General features: G+C 29.4%; 3 protein-coding genes and 1 pseudogene across 5 annotated transcripts; 2 read left to right on the top strand and 2 right to left on the bottom strand.

Annotated features, from left to right (window-relative positions):
• The first annotated feature begins 1147 nt into the window (after window positions 1–1147).
• On the top strand, window positions 1148–12735 carry LOC111276941 (non-specific phospholipase C3-like). 2 transcript variants are annotated; one of them, XM_022862922.2, is made up of 4 exons: window positions 1148–1919; window positions 11168–11574; window positions 11755–11925; window positions 12104–12313. In XM_022862922.2, the coding sequence occupies exons 1-4, from the start codon at window positions 1288–1290 to the stop codon at window positions 12175–12177; spliced, it is 1284 nt and encodes a 427-aa protein (XP_022718657.2). In that variant the 5' UTR covers window positions 1148–1287; the 3' UTR covers window positions 12178–12313. The 2 variants fall into 2 exon arrangements, with proteins under 2 accessions (XP_022718657.2, XP_022718655.2); XM_022862920.2 differs by having other exon boundaries at window positions 1156–1919; window positions 12033–12735.
• Window positions 12736–13930: 1195 nt separating this feature from the next.
• Window positions 13931–14996, top strand: LOC111277448 (Putative membrane lipoprotein). The gene has a single exon (XM_022863894.2). The coding sequence runs from the start codon at window positions 14160–14162 to the stop codon at window positions 14724–14726; it is 567 nt and encodes a 188-aa protein (XP_022719629.1). The 5' UTR covers window positions 13931–14159; the 3' UTR covers window positions 14727–14996.
• A 332-nt stretch (window positions 14997–15328) lies between these two features.
• Window positions 15329–17388, bottom strand: LOC111277979 (BTB/POZ domain-containing protein At5g17580 pseudogene; annotated as a pseudogene).
• A 752-nt stretch (window positions 17389–18140) lies between these two features.
• Window positions 18141–21859, bottom strand: LOC111277762 (uncharacterized). 2 transcript variants are annotated; one of them, XM_022864181.2, is made up of 8 exons: window positions 21600–21859; window positions 21393–21466; window positions 21189–21270; window positions 20214–20264; window positions 19466–19566; window positions 19147–19300; window positions 18849–18962; window positions 18145–18651 (listed from the first exon to the last, which is right to left on the bottom strand). In XM_022864181.2, exons 1-8 carry the CDS (start codon window positions 21819–21821, stop codon window positions 18535–18537), a joined length of 915 nt encoding a protein of 304 aa, XP_022719916.2. In that variant the 5' UTR covers window positions 21822–21859; the 3' UTR covers window positions 18145–18534. The 2 variants fall into 2 exon arrangements, with proteins under 2 accessions (XP_089620475.1, XP_022719916.2); XM_089764349.1 differs by lacking the exon at window positions 20214–20264 and having other exon boundaries at window positions 18141–18651.
• Between the last annotated feature and the right edge of the window lie 1865 nt (window positions 21860–23724).

Here is a 23724-nt window from a genome sequence, read left to right as displayed (position 1 = left end):
ATATATTTTATAAAGAAGAAATAGGGAAAAAATAAAAATAATTAAGGAAAATTTGTTTTTTTGCATTTAATATATATTTTTATAAAATCAATAATTTTTTATTTTTTATTAAGATATTATTTATCAGTAAAATACTATTTTTAACAGAAAATACATTTTTTAAAAAAATTTTGAATTTACTTAAAATTTGAAAATCCTTTTCAAAAAAATTCTATATCATTTTAAAAAATAAAAAATTTTATCTGTTTAAAAAATTAAATAAAAAAGTACATATCCTTTTAAAATGTTAAGTACAAAATTTTATATCATTTTAGGAAATAAATTTTTTTGAATAGATAATAATAAATTTATTAATCTATTCAAAATATTTATTTTCTATCCAAAAAATTTATTTTGAATATATTTTTATTAAAAATTTTATATTTATATAAAATAAAAATATTACTTTCGATAACTCAATTTCTTTCCCTTATCAGATCAGAGGCTATAAGCGTTGTTTTATTGTTTATTTTTTTAATTTTCTATAAATATAAAATTTTAATAAAAAATAGATTCAAAATAATTTGTTAATGGAAAAATTATTATGAACAAATTAATAAATTAATTTTTAAAATGATTTAAAAATTTGTACTTAATATTTTAAAAGGACATAAAGTTCTTTATTTAATTTTTAAATTGATATAAAAATTTTTACCTAATTTTTTAAAATATATGGAATTTCTTTCAAAAAGATTTTAAAAATTTTAACTTAATTTTAATTTTTGAAAATTTATTTTTATTAAAATCAAAAAGTATTTAAGGAAAAAATATTTATAATAAAAATATAAAAATATTATTTTACACATAATATTTTATAAAATAGATTTGAAATATAAAAAAATTAAAATGATAGCACTTTTTATCCGTAAACTTTGATCTAAATTTTATTTTAATCTTTTTATCTGCTACATGAGATGTTAGCTTTATCATTTATGTGTCATTTACATAATGTTAACTGAAATTTATCATCAATTAAAACGGTTTGTATATGTAAGTATCAAAATAAGATAACTATGAACAATTAAAGATTCAATTAAAATTTTTTAAATATTAAAAATTAAAATAAAATTTAACTTAAAATTTAAAGGCTACCGGTGCTATTTACCTTTTCAATTTCATATTTTTCTTGCTTTTCAATTATATATTCCTGCAACTCCATAAAGGTTACGCTAAAACTCACTCATCCCCTTTTGCCAAAAAAAAAAAGACTAGACAAGAAAAACCAAACACAACAAAAACAAAACAACAATGGCAGCTGAAACAAGCTCTGCTACTTTATCTCCAATCAAAACAGTGGTTGTTTTGGTTCAAGAGAACCGTTCCTTTGACCACATGTTAGGCTGGTTCAAAACTCTAAACCCGGAAATCGACGGCGTTACAGGATCCGAATCCAACCCAATTTCCACCTCCGATCCCAACTCAACCCAAGTCAACTTCCAGGACAAAGCTGGCTATGTTGATCCTGACCCCGGCCACTCATTTCAGGCCATATATGAACAAGTATCAGGCAAAACATGGGATACGAACAATCCGGATCCGAACCCGGAGATAAAAATGAATGGTTTTGTACAAAACGCTGAACGAACAAAGCCAGGGTTGTCGGAGACTGCCATGAATGGGTTCAAACCGGAGGCAGTGCCGGTGTTTAAGGAGTTGGTGACAGAGTTCGCTGTGTGTGATCGTTGGTTCGCGTCGTTGCCGGCGTCGACGCAGCCTAACAGGCTTTATGTACACTCAGCAACGTCGCATGGGGCGATGAGCAATAACACACAGCAGCTCATTGAAGGGTTTCCTCAAAAAACTATATTTGAATCATTGGAAGAGAATGGATTTAGCTTTGGGATTTATTATCAATCTTTTCCATCTACGGCTTTTTACAGGTAATAATTCAACTTTAACATGTTCTTGAAATTTTAATTTGAAAATCTTAATTAAAAAAAATTAAATCAGTTTAATTTTTTTACAATTAAAAAAGTAAGAGGAGATATGATTAAAGGTGAAAACGACATTGTGAAATAATACAAAAGTAGGCCACCAAAGTGGGACATTGAATGTTGAAATAATTGAATTATAATGTGTTGTTTTTTTCTTATAAATAAGGTTTTATTGGATTGGCTAGTTTTTTAATATTTAATTTTGAATTATGTATAAGAAAGCGTTAGATTCTTTAAATTATTGCTCTCTCTATCCTTAATCATAAGTTTCTCATTGGCTTTGCAGAATTAAAAAAAAAAAAAAAGATTTTGATGTATTATAATATTAATTTTTGATTTCTTTTGTAAATTTGATGTGCTGTAATTTTTAATAAAAAAATAAAAATCATAAAAATTAATTTTAAAATATAAAATAAAAAATTTAAATGTTCAAATATATATAATTTTAAGACATCCACGATTTCATCATGTCCGGTACAGATGTTTGGCATTATTAAGAGTCTAGAATTAGATTTATTTCATTTTCTATATATTTCCCCATATATTATATATTTTTAAAAGTATTTTATTTATGTGGTTTATATTAATAGCCTTGCTTATGTACAGCTCATGCGACCATGAAATCTAAAAAAATATCTTCCTTCAAAATCATATATTGTGAAAATTAAATTAATAAATGTGGGACATAAACTAACGTCATCTTTCAATCCTGATTGATTCAATCCCACTGCAATATTCTAGTTGATACTCAAGATTAAGTGTCCTCATAGCATGAATATTAAGCAAGTAGTCTAATTTTTAGAGAATTGTGTCTTTCACAAATATAGCTTACTTCAATATTCTTTGGTACAATAATTTTTTCTTATTAGTGGATCAATGATTTATTTTACAAGTTCATAAGAATTTTGATATAGAGGATCTATAATAATATGATAATTGAAGAGCATATTAACTTATATTACTATAAACCATGATATAGAATTAGAATTAACTCTAAAATTAAGACTAGGATAAAAGAGAATAGTTAACATAGAGAGAGCTTAAAAACTTATAATTTATATTTCACAAAAAAAGTTTACAAGATTTGATTTGAGATTTGCCTTCCTTATGAATGAGTTACTACTTATACGGGTATGGAAAAGTAAAAGAATAAAATTAAACATGACTAAAGAGTCGATGACCAAGCTTTAAAATAAAACATATTTGAAAATGAACCAACAAACTAATTTTAATAAAGAAACTTTAATAAAGACGAAGGAATCTTCTATATTAAAATAGCTTTAATAAAACTAACACAAAGTTGACATGGTTGAATTGATGTTGGTGTTTAATACTGAGCTGATGTAATGGCTGATGTCATCCTCTGTCACTTGTTTTGAAAAACAAACAAACTTACACACTAAACAAAGTCACACATAATTATACGTATTTTGGATTGGAACAGAAAAGATTCTTATTCTAAAAAATTGTCTTGATAGATACTGATCAACCTATTCAAACAATTCATCTTTAATTTCTTCTTTTGGATTTTTATCGTAAGGTTTCAACCATTGACCATGAATTTTATCTTCAAATATTTTTTTTATCTTTATGACATCTTCTGGATCTTACCAATAAGGATTTGTGTGATGTTGCATTAATTTTACAAATTTTAAGAGACAGTCTAGGTGAAGCATTTGGAATAAATGGAGAAATAGGTATTGTGGATGTAAACTAATAGGTCTACATGGTCAGTATGGTTTTCAATGAGAACAAATTGAAACTTTTAGATGAGTCATTTTGCCGTGTCATTAAGAGTCTTCTTAGCAATCATCACTGGATGTCTGGGGGAGTATTTTTTACTGTGAACTTGGGAATGAAAGATAAATACTTGGAGGATGGTGAACGTTTCATCATAGCAATAATAGGAATAATCTTTAAAGTGTTTGAAGGTATGGATAACATATCAAGAAATACATTATCTTTTTTTTTATATGCTTCATGGTGAATGAATACTTTGAAAACCATTAAGATAGCCTTAACAGTTGTACATTGGGCATCTATTTTTTCTTGAAATTCAACATGTGATCAAAGTCTCACATGCCTAGTCCCACGAGAACATGATAACCTATGAGGTGAAATTCAAATTTTTGGATTTCATATTTCACTGCTAAAATTTCTTTAAAAATAGAATGATAGTAGATTTTCGGATATTTGAAATTTCCATTTTTGTATTAGCATATTTGTTCAATTTAAAGATTCTTTTTCCATTAAAGAGAATCTTTAAAGTTAGAATAGACTTTGAGTAGTTTTACTGACTGTGTCTATCTCTGAGACCTTTGAGGGGGCTTTTTTTTTCACATCTATCTTCCGTTATCATAAGCTTTTTGCAAAGATACAAAACAATTTTTTGTATTGCTCAACATCATATCAAGTGGACAACAATGCCTTTTGGCTTAAAAATAGCTCCGTCATTATTTCAAAAGGTGATGGCAAAAATTTTTACTCTAATTCTCGAGAATGCTCTCATATACATTGATGATATCCTCTTCTGTTCTCTAAATATGACAACTTATGCATAGTTACTTGGCTGTCAACTTTTGATTGCATGTTGAATTTTAAAAAAAGAAGATGCCCAATGCACAACTGTTGAGGTTATCTCAATGGTTTTTAAAGTATTCCTTCACCATGAAGCATATAAAAGAAAAGGATAATGTCCTCCTATATATGTTGTCTAGACCTTCAAACATTTTGAAGATAATTCCTATTATTGTTATGATAAATCTCCCACCATCCTATCAGTTTTTATCTTTTATTCCAGAGTTTTCAATAAAAAATCTCCCCCCAAACATCCAGCAGATGACTATTAAAAAGACTCTTAATAACGAGGCAAAAGGACTCACTTACAAGTTTCAATCTATTTTTATTGAAACCCATGCTAAGCATGGACTCAAACCCATTGGTTTACATCTACAATACACATTTTTTCCATTTATTCTAAAAACCTCACCCAGACTATTTCTACAAAAAAACTTTTATCCTTCTATGGTACCTTTGTGAAATCTACACTATTGCCATAGAATTCAATGTAGCAAACCTCTTCCGTGAACTTATTCACTTAATCAGAAAAACCACTTTTCTTGGTGAAATAGACCTTGCTAAATGGTTTAAGATTTTCCTTAAATGGTTCAAACTACTATAGTAATGGGTTGAACAAATCAAAGATATTTCCCATATTACTATCATATTCATGTTCCACAGACCCTATCAGGTAAACAATGCCGATATAGTTAATTTTCACTCATACTTAGCTATTTATGATTACAACCCATATCCCTTGCATAAATAATTGTACATATACCTTGCTAAGTACCAACTTTTTCTTTAAAAACTTTGCAAGATCAACAAAGATCACATTCCTTAGATCCTTGAAGAATTACCACTTTTTCGAAATGAGCCATAGTGGTGGTACCTTCTAGAATACATTAAAGAAAACATTATCAAATTCATAGATGGATCCCAATACTCCTTTAGGATAGTTGGTTCAATGACCTATCATAAAGACTCTTTAATTTTGATCTCCTAAATTTTGCATAATTAATGCAACTTCCCACAAATCCTTATTGGCAAGATTTAGAAGATATCACAAAAATTAGAAAATATTTAAAGAAAAGGTTTATGATATGGATGAAACCTTATAACAGAGATGTAAAAGAAGAAATTGAAAATAACTGTTTGAATGGGTTGATCAGTACCTATCAAAACAATTTTGTCAAAATTTTGGAAAATAAAAATCTTCATTGTTCTAATCCAAAATATGTATAATTATATATGACTTTGTCCAGTGTGTAAGTATGTTTGTTTGTTTCTCAAGACAAGTGACAAATGATGACATTAGTCATTACATTAGCTCCAGCGTCAAATGCCAACATCACATCAAGCTTGTAAAATTTGGTGCTTGATACTGGAGCTGATATAGTGGCAATGTCATCCTTTATCACTTGTTTTAAGAAATAAACAAACTTACACACTGAAAAAAGTCATAAATAATTATAAATATTTTAGATTGGAATAGGAAAGATTTTTATTCTTCAAAATTATCTTGATAGATACTGATCAACCTATTCAAACAGTTCATCTTTAATTTTTTCATTTGGATTTTTATCATAGGGTTTCAACCATTAATCATGAATCTTATCTTCAAATATTTTTTTGATCTTTGTGACATCTTCTAGATCTTGTCAATAAGGATTTATGTGAAATTGCATTAATTCTGCAAAATTTAAGAGATAATCTAGGTGAGGCATTTGGAATAAATGGAGAAATAGGTATTATGAATGCAAACTAATGGATCTGAGTACATGGTCAGCATAGGTTTCAATGAGAACAAATTGAAACTTGTAAATGAGTCATTTTGCCTTGTCATTAAGAGTCTTCTTAACAATCATCTATTAGATGTTTGGGGGAATTTTTTTACTAGGAACTCTAAAATGGAATATAACGACTAGGAGGATGGTGAGTGATTCATCATAGCATTAACAGGAATGATCTTTAAAGTGTTTGAAGGTATGGATAACATATCTGAAAAGATATTATCTTTTTTTTATATGTTTCGTGGTGAAGGAATACTTTGAGAACCATTAAGATAGTGTTAACAATTGTGCATTGAGCATCTATTTTTTTTTTCTTGAAATTCAGCATGTGATCAAAGACTAACATGCTTAATCCCACGAGAAAATGATAACTTATAAAGTGAAATTCAAATTTTTAGATTCCATATTTCACTACTAAAATTCTTTGAAAATAAAGTGATAATAGATTTTTGAATCTTTGAATTTTTCACTTTTGTATTAGTATATTTGTTTAATTTGTAAGATCATTTTTCCATTAAAAAGAATTTTTAAAGTTATAATAGACTTTGAGCAGTTTTACTGACTATGTCTATCTTTGAAACCATTGAAGGGGCTTTTTTTTAACATTTATCTCCAGTTATCAGAAGCTTTTTGCAAAGATACAAAATAGCTTTTTGCATCGCTTAACATCATATCAAGTGGACAATAATGCCTTTTGGCTTAAAAGTAGCATTGTCATTATTTCAAAAGGTGATGACAAAAATCTTTACTATAATTTTTTAGAGTGTTCTCATATACATTGATGATATCCTCCTCTTTTCTCTAAATATGACAACTTATGCACAGTTACTTGATAAGTTTCAATTAATTCTACAATGAGATCTAGAATGAATTACTCTTGTAGTTCACTATTTCAAGGAACTATTAGACTTGTCTTTTTGAAAAATTATCGTTAAGAAAATTTCAAGTACTTGTGTAATGTGGGGCTATGCAATGTACTGTTCATCTTTCAAATACATTCTAAAGAAATCAATATCTGTGATACCATTTATCATATTTTTTCTAACAAAATCATTTTCAATGAACAATAATTCCCTTTAGCTTGAAAGTAGCTCCGTCATTGTTTCAGAAGGCGATAAGAAAATATTTACTCCAATTCTTGAAAATGCTCTTATATACATTAATAATATTTTTTTTATTTTTTTCAGATGTGACAACTCATGCACAGTTACTTGATAAGTTCCAATTAATTATGCAGCAATATAGAATAATTTTGTTAAAATAAAAAAAGATAATTTGTGCCATAAAGATTGATTTCCTTAAAATGCATTTGAAAGATGGACAGTATATTGTGCAATCTCATTTGCACAAGAACTTGAAGATTTTTCTGATGATAATCTTTCAAAAAGACAAATTCAATAGTTCTTTGGAATAATGACTACATGAGTGAATTCCTTTCAAATCTTATTCAAATAACTTATTCTTTCAAATAAATATTAAAAAAAAAAGCCCCATAATGGTCCTAGAGACAGATATAGTTAGTAAAGCTACTCAAAATCAAATCAAAATCTATTCTAGCTTTAGAGATTTCTTCTAATGGAAAAAAAAAAACTTATAAACTGATGTAAGTGATAAGTTTTGGATTACAATTCTCCTTAAAGGAGAAAATGAAAAAAGACAAATATTCGGATACAAAAGTAAAAAATTTAAAGATCTAGAAATTCACTATCACTCTATTCTCAAAATAATTTTAGCAGTGAAATTTGAAATTCGAATATTTGAATTTCACCTTATAGGTTATCACTTTTTCGTGCAAATAGGCATATCAGTTTTTGATTACATGCTGAATTTTAGAAAAAAAGTATATGCCTAATGCGCAACTGTTAAGGTGATCTCACTGATTTTCAAAGTATTTCTTCATCACGAAGCATATAAAAAGAAAAGATAATGTCCTCTTAGATATGTTATCTAGACCTTTAAATACTTTGAAGATCATTCATGTTATTGCTATGATGAATCTCTCACCATCTAGTCTTTATCTTCCATTCCAGAGTTTCTAATAAAAAATCTCCCCCAAACATCTAGCAGATGATTACTAAGAAAACTCTTAATGACAGGGCAAAAGGACTCATCTACCAGTTTCAATCAATTTTCATTGAAACTGGTGCTAACCATGGACTCAGACCTATTGGTTTACATCCACAATACCCATTTCTCCATTTATTCCAAATACCTCACTCAGACTATTTCTACAAAAAAGTTTTTATCCTTCTATGGTACTTTTGCGAAATCTACACTATTGCCATAGAATTCAATATAGCAAACCTCTTCCATGAACTCATTCACTTAATCAGAAGAACCACTTTTCTTAGTGAAACAAACCTTGCTAAATGGTTTAAAATTTTCCTTGAATGGTTCAAACCACTATAGTAATGGGTTGAACAAATCAAAGATATTCCCTATATTATTGTATCATTTTCATGTTCCATAGACCCTATTAGGTAAACAATGCTGGTATAGTTAATTTTCACTCATACTCAGTCATTTATTATTGCAACCCGTATCCATTGCATAAAGAATTGTAAATATATTTTGTTGAGTACCAACTTTTTCTCTAAAAACTTGCAAAATCAACAAGGATCACATTCCTTAGATCTTAAAGAATTATCATTTTTCCAAAAGGAACCATAGTGGTGGTACCTTCTAGAATACATTAAAGAAAACATTATCATATTAGCAAATGGATCCTAATACTCCTTTAGGATAATTAGTTTAATGACCTATCATAAAGACTCATTAATTTTGATCTCCTAAATTTTGCACAATTAATGCAACTTCTCACAAATCCTTATTAGTAAGATCTAGAAGATATCACAGAGATAAGAAAAATATTTAAAGACAAGATTTATGATTAAAGGTTGAAACCTTAGGATGGAGATGCAAAAGAAGAAATTGAAGATAACTATTTGAATGGGTCAATTAGTACCTATCAAGACAATTTCCTAAACAATTTGGAAGATAAGAATCTTCCTTGTTTCAATCCAAAATATGTATAATTATATGTGACTTTGTCCAGTGTGTAAGTATGTTTGTTTTTTTCATGAGACAAGTGACAAATGATAACATTAGTCCTTATATCAACTCCAGCATCAAACACCAACATCACATCGAACTTGTCAACTTTGTGTCAACTTTATTAAAACTATTTTGATAAAAAACGATTCTCTCCTCTTTATTAAAGTTAGTTAGTTTATTCATTTTCAAAGTGCTTTACTTTAAGTCCTTATTATGGACCTCTTAGTCATATTTGGTTTTATTCCTTTAATTTTCCATGCCTATATAAGTCGTAATTGCTTCATAAGAAAGTCAGATCTTAGATTAGATCTTGTAAACTTTTCTTGTGAAATATAAATTATGAGTTTCTAAACTCTCTCTCTTTCTTGATTATTTTCTTCTATCCCAGTCTTCGTTTTAGAGCTAGTTCTTAGTTCCATATCATGTTTTGCAATAATATAAGATAGTATGCTTTATAGTTGCCATAGCACTATGGATCTTCTGCATCATAATTCTTATAAAATTGTAAAACAAATCATTGTTCCATTGATAAGAGAACATTAAGTTATTGTATCAAAGAATACTAAAGTAATAAGCTACTGTAATAAAAGGCACAATTTCATAAAAATCATACTACTTACTTGATGTTAAATACTAAAAGGGTGCTTAGTCTTGAGCACCAACTAAAATACCTTAATCTTATGCCTGATCTATAAATCGCTCATGTATAGTATTTCCTGGACCTGAAATTAAGTGAAAATACATAAGTTATTTAGAATTGATTTATTTTCGACAATCATATTTTTTATGAATCAATTTTCATTGATTTTTTTTTCGAAATTATTTGAATATATAGTTAGTCATTTTGAGCTTGACTGGGTTGCCTTGCCTCACAAAGATGAGAACATTTATTTCTCCTTTTTTTTTTTTTTCTTTTGAGATGATAGAATTTTTAAACATGTTCATTTTCTTTATCATAAAAATTGAGTACACAAGAAACAATATATAGCTCAAGAAAAGCACCCGACAGGAAATCTCGTAGTTTGAAGCTAACCCAATTAAAATCATTCGCACAACGTAGCATTGGTCTTTATCTGGTGGGACACCCTCCCCTATCTAATTAAAAGACCTTTGAACAAATTGACAATAAAAAAATTATATGTTTGGTTCAAGGAGATTAATAATGTAACATACTTAAATTTAATATTAATTTAATTATTTGTTTAGTCTTTTTTTACAATGATTTGTTTTCTTGGGTGCAATTTGACTGTGATTTCGTTAGTTGAAGGCATATTTTCTTTTGTCTTGACTCATAAGATTCGTTGGCTTATGGGTGCCGATTTCTTTTAGATGACTTATGTTCCCATTGGAATTCCTTGTATTTTATAAAAAATAATTAATTAATTAAACTATGTAAAAATTATATATGTCATGTAATTAAAATTTATATTATACCAATGTAAATGGATATTCCTTGTGCATAAGAAAGAATTTAATTATGAATAGATTTAGGAGATATTTAGTTCGTTTGGATGCATGGTTGGAGGGATTTCCGTTACGTCGTCTGTGTCGTTTTATGACCGTAAATAAAACGGCACTCAAAGGTGCAGTGAGAGTCCCTCTCACCACGCATTCCAAAGGAACCTCATAGAAATGAGAATAACAAAGAAAAAATCCAAAATCCAAAAGAAAGGAAAAAAAAAGTAAATCAATCTCATTATTATTGTAATTACTATCAGTCTAGAAGGTATAGATTGATCTGAAATAACTTGTATTGATAAAATGATTTCCTTGTATTGACAATGCCAGGAACCTTAGGCAATTGAAATATGTGGACAATTTCCATCAATATGATCTAAGCTTCAAGCGTCACTGTGAGAAAGGGAAGTTACCAAATTATGTGGTGATTGAGCCTAGATATTTTGACATTTTAACAGCTGCTGCAAATGATGACCACCCTTCTCATGATGTATCAGAGGGCCAGAAGCTAGTGAAGGAAATCTATGAGGCACTTAGATCAAGTCCACAGTGGAATGAAATCTTGTTCCTGGTTATATATGATGAACATGGTGGTTTTTATGACCATGTGCCAACGCCTACTGGGGTCCCTAGTCCGGATGATCTTGTTGGTCCTGAGCCTTATTACTTCAAGTTTGATCGCCTTGGTTGCAGGGTTCCTGCCATTATGGTTTCTCCCTGGATTGAGCGTGGAACAGGTAAGTTCAACTTTCCTGCACCATTTTACTCGATCTACACTAATGCCACGTTATATTTAATTTGCTTGTGCAAAGATGATCAAACTCTAAATCAATAGATCAAAAGACTCCATCACCATTCTGTAATCCTTAAATCTGAAGTAAATGGTCCAATTAAAGCTATTGTTCATCAATATTCAGTGTTGCATAGGCCATCCGGGCCAGATCCTACATCAGAGTTCGAGCATTCCTCAATTGCAGCAACACTTAAAAAGATTTTCAATCTGAAAGAATTTCTAACAAAGCGTGATGCATGGGCTGGTTCCTTTGATATTGTTGTGAATAGAAGTAGCCCAAGAACAGATTGTCCAGGTACTTTAAGCAACCAAAACCTTTTATCTCTTATTCATACAACCAAAATCCTACAGTTTTTTCTCCCAATAAAATAATTGAATGTATATTATTACATACAAATGTAGAAAAATTGCCTGAGCCTGTGAAAATGAGAGACACTGATGCAAAAGAAACCGCGAAACTAAGTGATTTTCAGGAAGAATTAGTACAAGCAGCAGCAGTATTGAAGGGAGATCACTTGAAAGACATTTATCCATTCAAACTGGTTGAGAACATGACAGTCTCAGCTGGTCTCAAGTATGTTGAAGATGCCTTCAAGAAATTTTATGGTGATGGCAAGAAAGCAAAGGAAATCAATGGAGCTGAGGATTCTGTTCCAGCTGATGCACCTACTAGGACAACAACCAAAACTTTCATGCAGAAGGTTTTCTCTTGTTTGATCTGTGATCACTGATCAAACAACAAAACAAGATCATATCAATCTGCCAAGTTTTCATCAACCATTTTCTAGAGTGTTGTGCATCTTAATTTTGTGTTGCAATGCTGCAATTTGAAGTACTTTGGAAGGGTTTAACAAGTTTGTGGGAACCAGAAAAAGCCAGGCTCCATTTGCATTTTGTGGAAGGATTTTTTTTTTCTTTTTTATCACCATTTTTGCTATACTTTCTTCTCCTTCAACCAAACATTTTGGTACATTAGATTTTCACATTTATGTATCTTTTTTTGGCCAATCACTTTCTGTATTAGAGCATACATATGTGAAAAGCCTTTAGACCTATAATTAATTTTTGTAGAAATATTTTTCTAAAATTTGTTACAATTTACAAAGGGCAATATCATAAATTATGTTTTCAATTTGTAATATTAAAATCTTCAATATTTATCAATGATAATTGACAATAAATCTCAAAAATGAAAAAAAAATGTTTTGATTTTGAAAAAGTGAAATCCATCTAATTCGTAACTCGATTTTCATAACAACGAAGATGACAAAACATCAAAGAAGAGTTATGATTCTTTATATTCTTCATACTATTAAGATAATTTATCAATTTACATTACAATTTATCTTTTATCACATATAACAAGTTTCAATTTTAAATCTTTAAAATTTGTAATCTTTTTTTTTTCCATCTTTGTCCAAATTAAAATTCTCAATCTATTTTTGTTTTATAGGGAGTGAACAATTTGATAATCCGATTGGTTTAATCCTCAAATTAATTAGTGCTTATCACAATCTTAAGAAAAAATTTAATTTTGCCCCTGCCGAAATTGATTTAGTGTTTCACTTTAAATTTGAGTATTGTTCATATTATGTTACAAGAAAACATTTTAAGAATGTTTTACCTTCAAATAAAAATTTATCTTTTGGTAATAAAAAATTTAATTGGTGAGATTGCTTTTTAACCCAACTAATAAGCTTTATTGAAATCAAAACCAATAAGTGGATTTTTTTTATTAAAATCTAATTGTTTTATAAAAATATATAGGAGAGTTTCCTATACGTTAATCTAGTTATGATCAATATGAATGTAAGGCTTCCTTCTCAATTTTGCCTTATTCTTCCTTTGCGCTTGACCGTAAAGTTACTCTCTCTCTCTCTCTCTCTCTTTACATTTTCTTTTAGTGTTTGGTTAATTATAATTTGTTTTTTTATCAATTTTAATTTTTATATAATTATTTGTAAATTTGATAATTTTTATATTTATGTCGATATTTATTTCATGTCAAATCGTACATAAAGCATAAAAATTATTGTAACATGATTTAGATGGACACATCAAATATAAAATATATATTTTTTATTTTTATTAAATTTATATAAATTTTTATCAAAATTTTAAACTATATCTTTTTTATATTTCTTCAAATAATATTACTCTATCGTGTTAAAAGTTATCCGCTATAACTGTTTGATTGTTTTGTGGGCCTTCAAATCTAATTCCCCACTCTTGATTTGTTTGTTTTGCAGTTTTTTTTTTTTTTTTTCTACTAAGCTTATTGCCCTCTCACACAGCCAAAAAGGTCTGGCAAAGCGGATGGCCCCCTAACTCTATCGAAAACAAACTACTCCGCTTTCGACGTTTTTTTCTTCCTCTTTGTTTTCATCTTTCCACCCTGATGGGATCCCCAGACCCAGACTTCCCCATTCTTCAGCTTTAACCTCCAACATAGAAAAAAGATCAGAAAAAAAAGGACAAAACCAGAAACAATAATTTCATCCACCTGTAGTATCATCTGTACAATACTCAATGCAAGAAAGAAGACAAGGAGATGACAGAATCTACATTGTCACAACCGTTTTCTTTGCATGCATTGTCGCAGGTGGCGTATTCTTAGGTCTTTACATATTCCTGCCTGAGGCAGAATCTGCTCTCTGGTATCCAGTTGCAGGGATCATTCTTGTAGGCATTCCCTGGATCTTTTGGATTGGTATTTACCTCTACAGGTGTTGTGTACATGGTTGTTGTCAAAGCAATGGAGGAAATGTTAACAGGGTCCAAAGCAGCTTAACGAAGACACAATCTTATGCTTCCACAGGACCTGTAGCCAGATCAATGCATTCATCGGAAAATGATAATTCACCATTGAGATCGCCTAATGGTGATCATCGTCATGTTCATTTTGGAGAGGTTGTTGTGCTCGGAACTAGAAAGTATAATCAGAATGACGATGGTGGTGAAAGTCAGCATGAAGATGCAAAGGGGTATCCTGAAACAGAACATGAAGGTAACGAGAATTCTCATGACAGCATTGCATCTGATAAAGATGCATCTAGGAAAGGCGAGGCACCACTAATCGTGTCAGCTTCAACCTGAGGTTCTTTCTTTTTTTTTTCTGATGTCCATATATTCATAACCTTAGGGATACATTGAGACCTCTAATTCATCATATTCTTCCATTTTGCCTTACCGATGTGGAGAGGCGGTATCAACTGTCATAGAGAAATGACCTTAGATGTTTGAGGGAGAGGGCTCTTATGGACTACTTAATGGAAGATTATATGACCATGCATAATGGAAAGATGATATTAGGGCTGGGACTTTTAACAGAAAGTTTGATAAAAATGGCTTTTCGCAAGATGTCAGGATGTGAAACCATGGGAATCAAAATTTTGAAAGATTGAGAGATTTGTTATGCAAAAACAATTTTCATTTATCATGATTATTTTGCTCAATGCCGTGGATGCTATAGATATCAAATTTTAATGAAATAGTTCTTCAATTCTGGTTGGCATAACATATTATTTTATCCATATAGATGTGCTCTGAAGATAAAAAATTATCTTAATTCACCGGTTGAACTTGTTCTTTGGCTTCATTATTCTGTGCTTTTTTTCAGAAAACCTTTTGTAATTCCTAGTTTTAATAGAGCTAAGAAAGTTGCCTTTATCAACTTTGACAGGTATACTAGGAAAAAAATGTCATTTCTGAAGTAGTTTAGGCCTTATTTAATAGTTGTCATTTCTGGACTCGGAGATTATTTAATAGTTGTCAGACTACTACCTAGGAGCTGAAGTCGTATGCCCAATTTACGTCAAGGCCTCCAGTTGAAGGAACTGAAAATAAATCTGAAATGAAGTTATATGCCCAATTTTGGATGCACCTTCTTTTTCTTGACCGGCAAATGAAAGTCATCCATGGTACTCGTGCACCCTAACTTCCTCTTCATTTCTGTCCACATGCTCACCTTACCCTTTTTTACTCTTTGCCTGCTGCACCCACTTGAGATTTCTTTCTTCATGAGATAGCAGTCCTTCTCTAGCTCCTTCACCTTGATGCTCATTTTTTCCATTTCCATCCTTACTTCATCCTCCTCCTCCTCCTCCTCCTCCTCCTCCTCTTCTTTTCCCAATTTGTCGTCATAACCACGCACCTCCTTTGTCAATGTTTCTCGCAGCTGCAACTGTGCCATAAAGAGTACTTGCACTACTACTCTTACTGGCAATCTTTCATTTTTGGCAGCATGTTCACAAGCTTCAGGAGACATTTTTCGAAAATCCAACACCCTACAAACCTGTTCTTTCTCCTTTTCTGTCAGGTAAGCATGCTTGTCCAAGTATTTGTTAATAGCCCGGTATATTCCATCAGAGTTTCTGTGTGTTCCTAATGCTGCTGCCATGGACATCTCTGCTAGTGAAATGAAAGTGTCTATCACTAAATCCTTATCACCTGCAATTTCTGACAAGAATTCTTCCATGAGTTCTGCCACAGTGATTAATCCAGAAGCATCAGAGCTATTGTAATTACCATAGAAAGTTTTCAAAATCCTCCTTATACACTCAATATCATATTGCACTTCCTTGGCATAGCCTTTGGAAGGGATTAATAGGTCCTTTACTTTTGCCTGGTCCAGTTGCTTTCCAATCCTAATCTCAAAACCATTCTTACAAGCAGAGCTAGCTTCCAAGTCGATTGCACAGCGGAGCATTTCAAACAAAAATTCGCAAGGAAGGAGTTCTCTTCCATGAGGCAAAAGTCTCTCTAACTTTTCAATTAAATTTCTTTGAGATTTCCTCTTGTAAATTGACATAGTCTCCCCTTCGATGTTACGGGAAAAGATCCACTTCTTTGCATATTGATAAATAGATGCAGAAATGTACTCCGGTGGAATTTCATGCTGATTCATTGCGTGAATGATAGGCTCATATAGCTGGAGTGGCAATGTTGTCAAATCCTCTTGCCAGTCAAGAGGAAAGAGCCTTCTCCTTGCATTAGGCCTATAATAAATATCATCACCTTCAGTATCACCAGAGTTTGTTGAAATCATTATGGGATCCCCAAGAATTCGAGGATTGTCCGACGCCTTTGCAATCATAGACTGTATGCAGGCATCAAAAAGACCGACCTGCATTGTTTGTTGAAGCAATTTTTCGGAAACACGGAAAGCCTTGATAATTTCATTCCAACTAGGGAGGACTCTTTGTTCAAAGAAGGTAACAGCTTTGCTTAATAGATTGTCACTGCTGTGATTTTCATCCATCCCTAAGTAGAAAGACAGGCAAATGAGTGGTACAATGTTTTCAGTGGACATCTGTACTGAATATCCACGGCAGAATCTTGCAACAAGTTCAAAAGTCTCCGCATCAGCCGGAATGTCCCGGAGTAAGTAAGAGATATCTTCATTAGAATTCTCTTTAAGTAGGGCAGCAACTTTAGCTGATTTAGAGGCCAGAAGTTCCTAGATGGTAATGAACAGATACATATAAATTCAAATTATATTGTTGGTGGATAAAGGGCAAGAAACAGAAAAAACTGCAATAATAATGGAGAAATTATGAATGAAATGAAGGTTGTTTGGAACATTTCTCACTTTGTCCAGGGTTAAAGGCATACTTCCTACATGAACATCCATTTCTGTAGCAGATGTAGACTTAGACATCCTGGAATTAAAAAAAAAAAAAGAGTGCTGTAAGGAGGCAACCAGAATTCAGAAAACAACTCAAAGATTCAAGACAGAAGAGAGATTGAATGCCTCCATGATGTATCTGTGCATCGGATTTTAGTCAAAATCACAGTAAAACTTTATAGAGTCAGGTTGGTTAATCATTTTGATCATGTTAGGCCAATTCAAAATATTATTAATAGCAACAGCAACTATACCTTCACCTGTTTTAGAGATAGCAATAACTAAACATGCAAAATCTTTCCCCAGTAAAGATTCTTAAACAGATTGTTTGATGGGGGAAGTTCATCTGATTCTGAACAAAAAATATGTCCATACAGGTATAGAAAGAAGCAAAATTTTCTGATTCTATATGAAAGACAGTCATATGAAAACAGAAAATAGCCATGGCTATGGAAAATCTAGCATTCAAAATCACATTTTGCTCGATCAATTTACAATCATTTAATGCATTGATGATTGATTACCCCATGATTTTTTGAGAGAGTATAATTGCTCACATGGTTACAAACACAAATAAGTCTTACCTTGAAGAAGATAGTGAGAGAGTAAGAAAGGAGGAAAAGCATTCAGTTCATTGCTAAATTCATTTGTTGGGAGGACTTGATAAAGTAAAACAACATTCCCATCCTCTACTGTAAGGCTGCGATCTTTTTTGTAAAAAATAAAAAGAAGTTGAAAAAAAAAAAACAGATAGCTCCTAATTTTGTGGGGGGTTCTGTTATTTAAAAATTTTCAAAACAGATTCTGCTAAGAGAAACGTCAAGCTAGCAAGCAACCTCTCATTTTCTTGCCTTTTTTTCTTTTCTCTATCAACAAAAAAAAAAAAAAAGGCAGATAGTTCCTATTTAGAATTTTAGATATTCAACTTTGAACGATGGGAGCATTAATTTTCTTTTTTGGCTTCATCAAATGGAGTATTAATTATGTTATACATCATGCCGCCATGGTTTGAAAAGAATAAAGAAGCAAGAAATTAGAAAAAGAAATAATTGCCTTTATTTTATTTTTATAATTTTATTATGGTTTTTAAGTAATAGGAGTTGGTGTCAAGACAGTACAAATAATGATATAGCAATTTCCCAACACCACAACGAGACATTATCAATGAGTGGTTAGTTCAAAGGCATTGAAATCAGTTCCAAATTAAAGATTTCGAATTCAAATTTCAATTGTAATTTAAAAAATTAAAAAAAAAACATCAGCACTCTGAAATCATGGTCATTCTAAGGGAATTTTTGAGCCTTCAAAGGAGAATATGCGAACTGCATTCTTGTAACTTATATGTGCGAGCTCTTCTTTGCTCATTTCCAGTAAAGATGCAACATAAATCAGTACCTGGAAACCAAGTGATTGAACAAGTTAATCCACTGGATATACCAAATCACAGATAATATATGAAGGTTTCGAGTACATTTCTAAAATCATTTGCATATATACGCAGCATATACTTACGAAAATGACAGTATTGATTGGGGAATTAACCAATATCAACCATATATATATAGGAAGATGTAAAGTAAAAGAAGACGTACACTATGAACATTTGCTGGCTGATTCAGTGTAGCATTTCCAGGAACGAAAAAAATAGGGTTTTTAGGTAGCGCATCAGGTGAATCTGTTTCCAATAAAATCCTATCCAAAGGTACCTGACAGTTCCAGAGTTTTAGAAGTAATTAAGATTACAAAATTATTTCATCCACAATCAATTAAGTTTTAAATTTCATAAACAGAGTTTGATAAAGATTTACAGAATATACGTTAATATTTTATTTCGATTATGAAGTTAAAAAATTCTACTGATAATATGTCAAAAACGATTACAAAAATTACCGCCTTGACAATTTTTTTGGCCTCGTCTTCTTCCAATGGCATCAAATGTCCAGAGAATGAGAAGTAAGAACCAAGCTTTGTAAGTTCAGGAACTACCTCTGGAGAACCTTGAAAAGAATGGAGTATGACACCTGATGGAAAAGGTCCTATATCCCTATCAAGACAAAACAACATGAATTAATTAGCAAGAAAAAATGCAAGGAAAAGGAAAAACCTTTAAAAAAAAAAAAAAAACTTGTTTTAAAGAAAATAAAAGCATGACTGAAATTGCATTAACGTGATCTATGTCTGTCTAAAAAAATTAAATATGTACTCATACTTCATTATCCGAAGAAGCTCAGGAAAAGCTTCAAGGCAATGTACACTGGCCGGTCTTTTTATCTCTTTGGCAAGTTGAAGCTGTTTCTTGAACACTTCAACCTGGAAGAAAATTAAGAAATAAACATGAAATTGTTATAACAAGGAGGTTCCAAAATGAATATACATAGGAAACTTGTATATAAAACAAAATAGTTCCCAATCTTTAATTATTTTTTTTCTCATGATCTTACTTTTATCTTTTATTGTGAATTACTTAGGATGTACATTGTCAAAGTTTAATATATTATCAAATCAATAATTATTTAACAACGAGCAATTAATTAAATTAGTATTGAATATTTAATTTAATTGATTCATATAATTATTTTAAAAGATAATATTTAATTATTTATAATTTAAAACTCAGTATCTGTAATCTCTTATCCTATCATTGATTGAAACCTTCTTTCTAAAAAAAAATAAATTGAATATATTGCTAAATTAATAATTGAGTTTTTTTTTTTCTTTGACAAAGCCAATTGCTTTATTTACCATTTTTCTACTTCTTAAGATTTTCTTTAAAAGTATGAAATAAATAGAAATATGAAACGAACTAATCTTAAATTAAGGCACAAACATGATTAAACATAAAAAAAAAAAAAAAACAAAGGGTTTTTTTATTAAAAAAAAAAGTCATTTGATACTAATATATATAAATAAATTTTTAAAAAAAGCAAGCAAGTTGAAGAGGATCATAAATTCAAGACCTGGTCCGAGAAATCAACCCCCTTGGCTAGTGGGCTTTTGTCCAAACCAATCTGAAAATGTCATATAGGTAATATTATTGTTAAAAACATATACAATATATATCCTCTACTAACAATTAGTATGAATAAATATAACAATTCATGTATTTATGTAGTGTAAAATATTAAAATATATTTATTTGTATTGTATTTTATAAAAATTATTTATAAAAATTTAAGTTAACATAAAAACACGAATTATTTTTTTAATTTTATTAAACCTATATATAATTATTATTAAAATTTTAAATTGTATAATTTTTATATTTTTTATTTATATTATATTTATATCATAATACTATATCATATTTTATATTACAATATATAAATATGAAGTTCTTTCAAACATAAAGGTGATCCACGTTGATGATTTGTTTGTCCTCCAAAACCCAATTATCAATGTTTATACCCCATAAACTTGTTAATGGGCCCTTAACTTGTTAAAAAAACCCATATAATTATCAATGTTTACACCCCATAAACTTGTTAATGGGCCCTTAACTTGTTAAAAAGACCCATATTTATATGGGTCTTTTTAACAAGTTAAGGGCACATTAAAGTAACTCCGCTACTTTTGCGTGCCCAAAAAGAGTAGAAGCTGTTCTATGATGTTCAAGGTTTTATGGTATCCACCAGTCAGAAAACATAGTAATAAACGCTTTTATAATAATTGTGTATTAAAATAGGAGAAAAAAAAAATACTCAAGTTTAATTTTTTTTTTTTTAAGAAAACAAAAGATAAATTCTTCAAAGATTAAAGTAGTAAAAAAAAAGGGTGGGGGTATATGCTCATAAGGAATGATTCAACAAATTTTTGTTTTGATTGTGGATTGAATCCTAGCATGTGAAAAAAAGAGGAAAAACCATGAAAAAGGGCAGAATATGAAAAAAATGAATTATTATATATATATATATGAGTATCAGATTCATCAAAACCTCCCCAACAGCAGCTGAAGGATTAGCTTCAAACAACTCCTTGAGAGTGCTGAACCAAGAGGGACTCTTTCCTTCAACAAACCTGTAAAATTTTCGAGGACCCCAACGAACAGAAATAAACTCAGCCTTCCAGAGAAAAGAAAAAAGAAAACCCAAAGAGCAACTACGTGTACCATGCAAGTTTATTCACTTAAACAAACATACCAAGGATGTAGCCCAAAGTTTGGAATCACAGAGCAATATTCATCACTCATTTCTTTCACCAAATGCCAATCTTTCTGCCAAAAACAGTTCCATCAAAACTCGAAATTTTCAAGTTTGAACTCATCAAGGAACTTTGATTTTTTTAGGAAAAGCCAAATTGAACCAGAGAGAAAAATGTTGTGGCTACAAGCAACTAGCCCTACATACCTCTGTTATTCCATTCACAGCAATGTAAACAACCCCTGCCCCGTTGGCAGTAGCAATGAGTTGGGGAGCCTTATCTACAATTCTTTGATCTTGAAGGTGACAATGTGCATCAAACAATTTCATTGCCATGGATTTCATATAATTTGTTTCACTTGAAATAATTGAGAAAACAGCAAGAGATATACAGAAAGTTTTGATGTCGAGTTCCTTCATCTTGGACATGTTACAAAGTCAACGGATTGAGGAACCAATGAAAAAAGAGCCTGAGAACAAAAGTGATGTCCAGGTTGTCTTGATAGATGGGTTTATATAAAGGGTTAAATATAAAACTGGCCTAATTTTTTTATAAGTTTGATAATTAAAGAAATAAAATTTTTAATGTGATATTTTAATTTATATTTCATCATTTATTTTAATATTTAAAATTAATACAATTAGTTGACTTATAGACTTGATATAAAAATTTAATAAAATATTGATATATATAAAAAATTAAATTAATGTCACATCATTAATTATCATATCAGTATTAAAAAAATTACAAATTTTCCAAAAAAAATCTAAAAATATCTTAAAGAATCTAAAATATTTTTTAAAATTACAAAATATTAAAAAATAAATATAATATTTAAAAATTTATGAAAACTTTAAAAAATCCAAAAATTTTAATAAAAAATCCAAAAATTTTCTGAAAAATTCATAAAAATGAAAATTTTAATAAAAATAAAATTCAAAATTTTCATTACAACATAAAAAAGTTGAATATAAAATATAAAATATTTTGACAAAAGCTAAAAATTTAAAAAATTTTTGTAATTATTTTAAAATTATGCAAAAATTTCTTACTTTTTTGAATTTTATAATTTTTTTTATTAAAAATTTTTCCAATTTTTTGAATTTTTGTAATGCCAACGTGGCAATATGATGTGACGTTAATTAAAGTTTTTGACACTATTAATATTTTATTGGATATTCATATCACGTCAATAAATTAATTAATATTATTAGTTTGAGACATTAAAATAAATGACAGAATAAAAATTTAAGCACTAAATTGATAATTTTATTTTTTTTAATTACTAAACCAACAAAAAATAAATAATACAAGAATTATTTTTATATTTAACCCTTATATAAACAAATTAATCATATATTTATAAGCTTGGTTTTATTTCGTATGTTACCTTTAAAAATATAAGTTTATACTAAAAAAATTAATATGTTTAAATTTAAAATTAAATTAAATTAATTAAATTAATTCATATAATTACTGTTAAAAATGATATATAATAAATCTAAAAATCCACCGCAACAATCATTTTTCCTATCCAAGCTTCTTTGAAAACAATAATATAAGTTTAAAGATAATATATCCAAATGCAAGAGGTCAGAAGAAGTGAGTGATTCATTAATGTCCAAGTTGTCTATATGAGTTTTTATATATAAACAAATTAATCATATATATATTTATATTTTTATACTTTTATTTTATGAAGCTTATTTTTTAAATAAAGAGTCATACCCTATCAATTTTGTTCTAATAGCATATAATTATTATCTAAAAATTGAAATTTATATATTCATAATTAATTAAAATGATGTATTTTTAATAAATTTAAAAAATATAATAGAATTCCTACTTATTAATTAGTTCATAAAATGATATATTACAATCCAATAATTAAAGACAAATACAAAAATTTAAGAAAAAAAAATGATGAAATTAATTTTTTTTTCTAATTGAAAATGAAACTAGTATTTTTTAATATAATATATAATTTAAAGATTGATTATCCAAATGCAAGGAGTCAAAAGAAATGATTTGGTGTATCTTTTTATTTATTATTTTATTTTTTTCTTTATTGAAAGATTTTAAAATATTAATTTTTGTCCCCAATAATTAAATGAAAGATATACTGATTACTAGGTATAACCATATGCATTATTCAATTACAAAACTTCAAATACTCTTTGGATCTCAAGATCAACAAACTTGTATTCTCTCCTTTACAATTGATTAGTGTTCATGCCCATATTTACTTCAGACTAGTTTTTCAAGTTTTTTTTTTTCTTACATTTTAACGTTATCTAAAAAAATTGATTAAAATATAAAGTAAGTCATTGT

The sequence above is a fragment of the Durio zibethinus genome, chromosome 7 (genome assembly GCF_047325235.1).
Source record: "Durio zibethinus cultivar Kanyao isolate XHJ-2024 chromosome 7, ASM4732523v1, whole genome shotgun sequence".
Taxonomy (NCBI): Eukaryota; Viridiplantae; Streptophyta; class Magnoliopsida; order Malvales; family Malvaceae; genus Durio; species Durio zibethinus.
This window is presented reverse-complemented; position numbering and strand designations above follow the sequence as displayed.

Excerpts from the sequence above, each read along its gene's own strand:
- LOC111276941 (XM_022862920.2), top strand. The coding sequence starts at position 1,288 with ATGGCAGCTGAAACAAGCTCTGCTACTTTATCTCCAATCAAAACAGTG. Across the intron at positions 1,920-11,167 it reads CCATCTACGGCTTTTTACAG|GAACCTTAGGCAATTGAAAT; the intron begins GTAATAATTCAA and ends TGACAATGCCAG. Across the intron at positions 11,926-12,032 it reads CCCAAGAACAGATTGTCCAG|AAAAATTGCCTGAGCCTGTG; the intron begins GTACTTTAAGCA and ends ATACAAATGTAG.
- LOC111277448 (XM_022863894.2), top strand. The coding sequence starts at position 14,160 with ATGCAAGAAAGAAGACAAGGAGATGACAGAATCTACATTGTCACAACC.
- LOC111277762 (XM_022864181.2), bottom strand. The coding sequence starts at position 21,821 with ATGTCCAAGATGAAGGAACTCGACATCAAAACTTTCTGTATATCTCTT. Across the intron at positions 21,271-21,392 it reads AACTTTGGGCTACATCCTTG|GTTTGTTGAAGGAAAGAGTC; the intron begins GTATGTTTGTTT and ends AAAATTTTACAG. Across the intron at positions 19,567-20,213 it reads GGGTTGATTTCTCGGACCAG|GTTGAAGTGTTCAAGAAACA; the intron begins GTCTTGAATTTA and ends ATTTTCTTCCAG.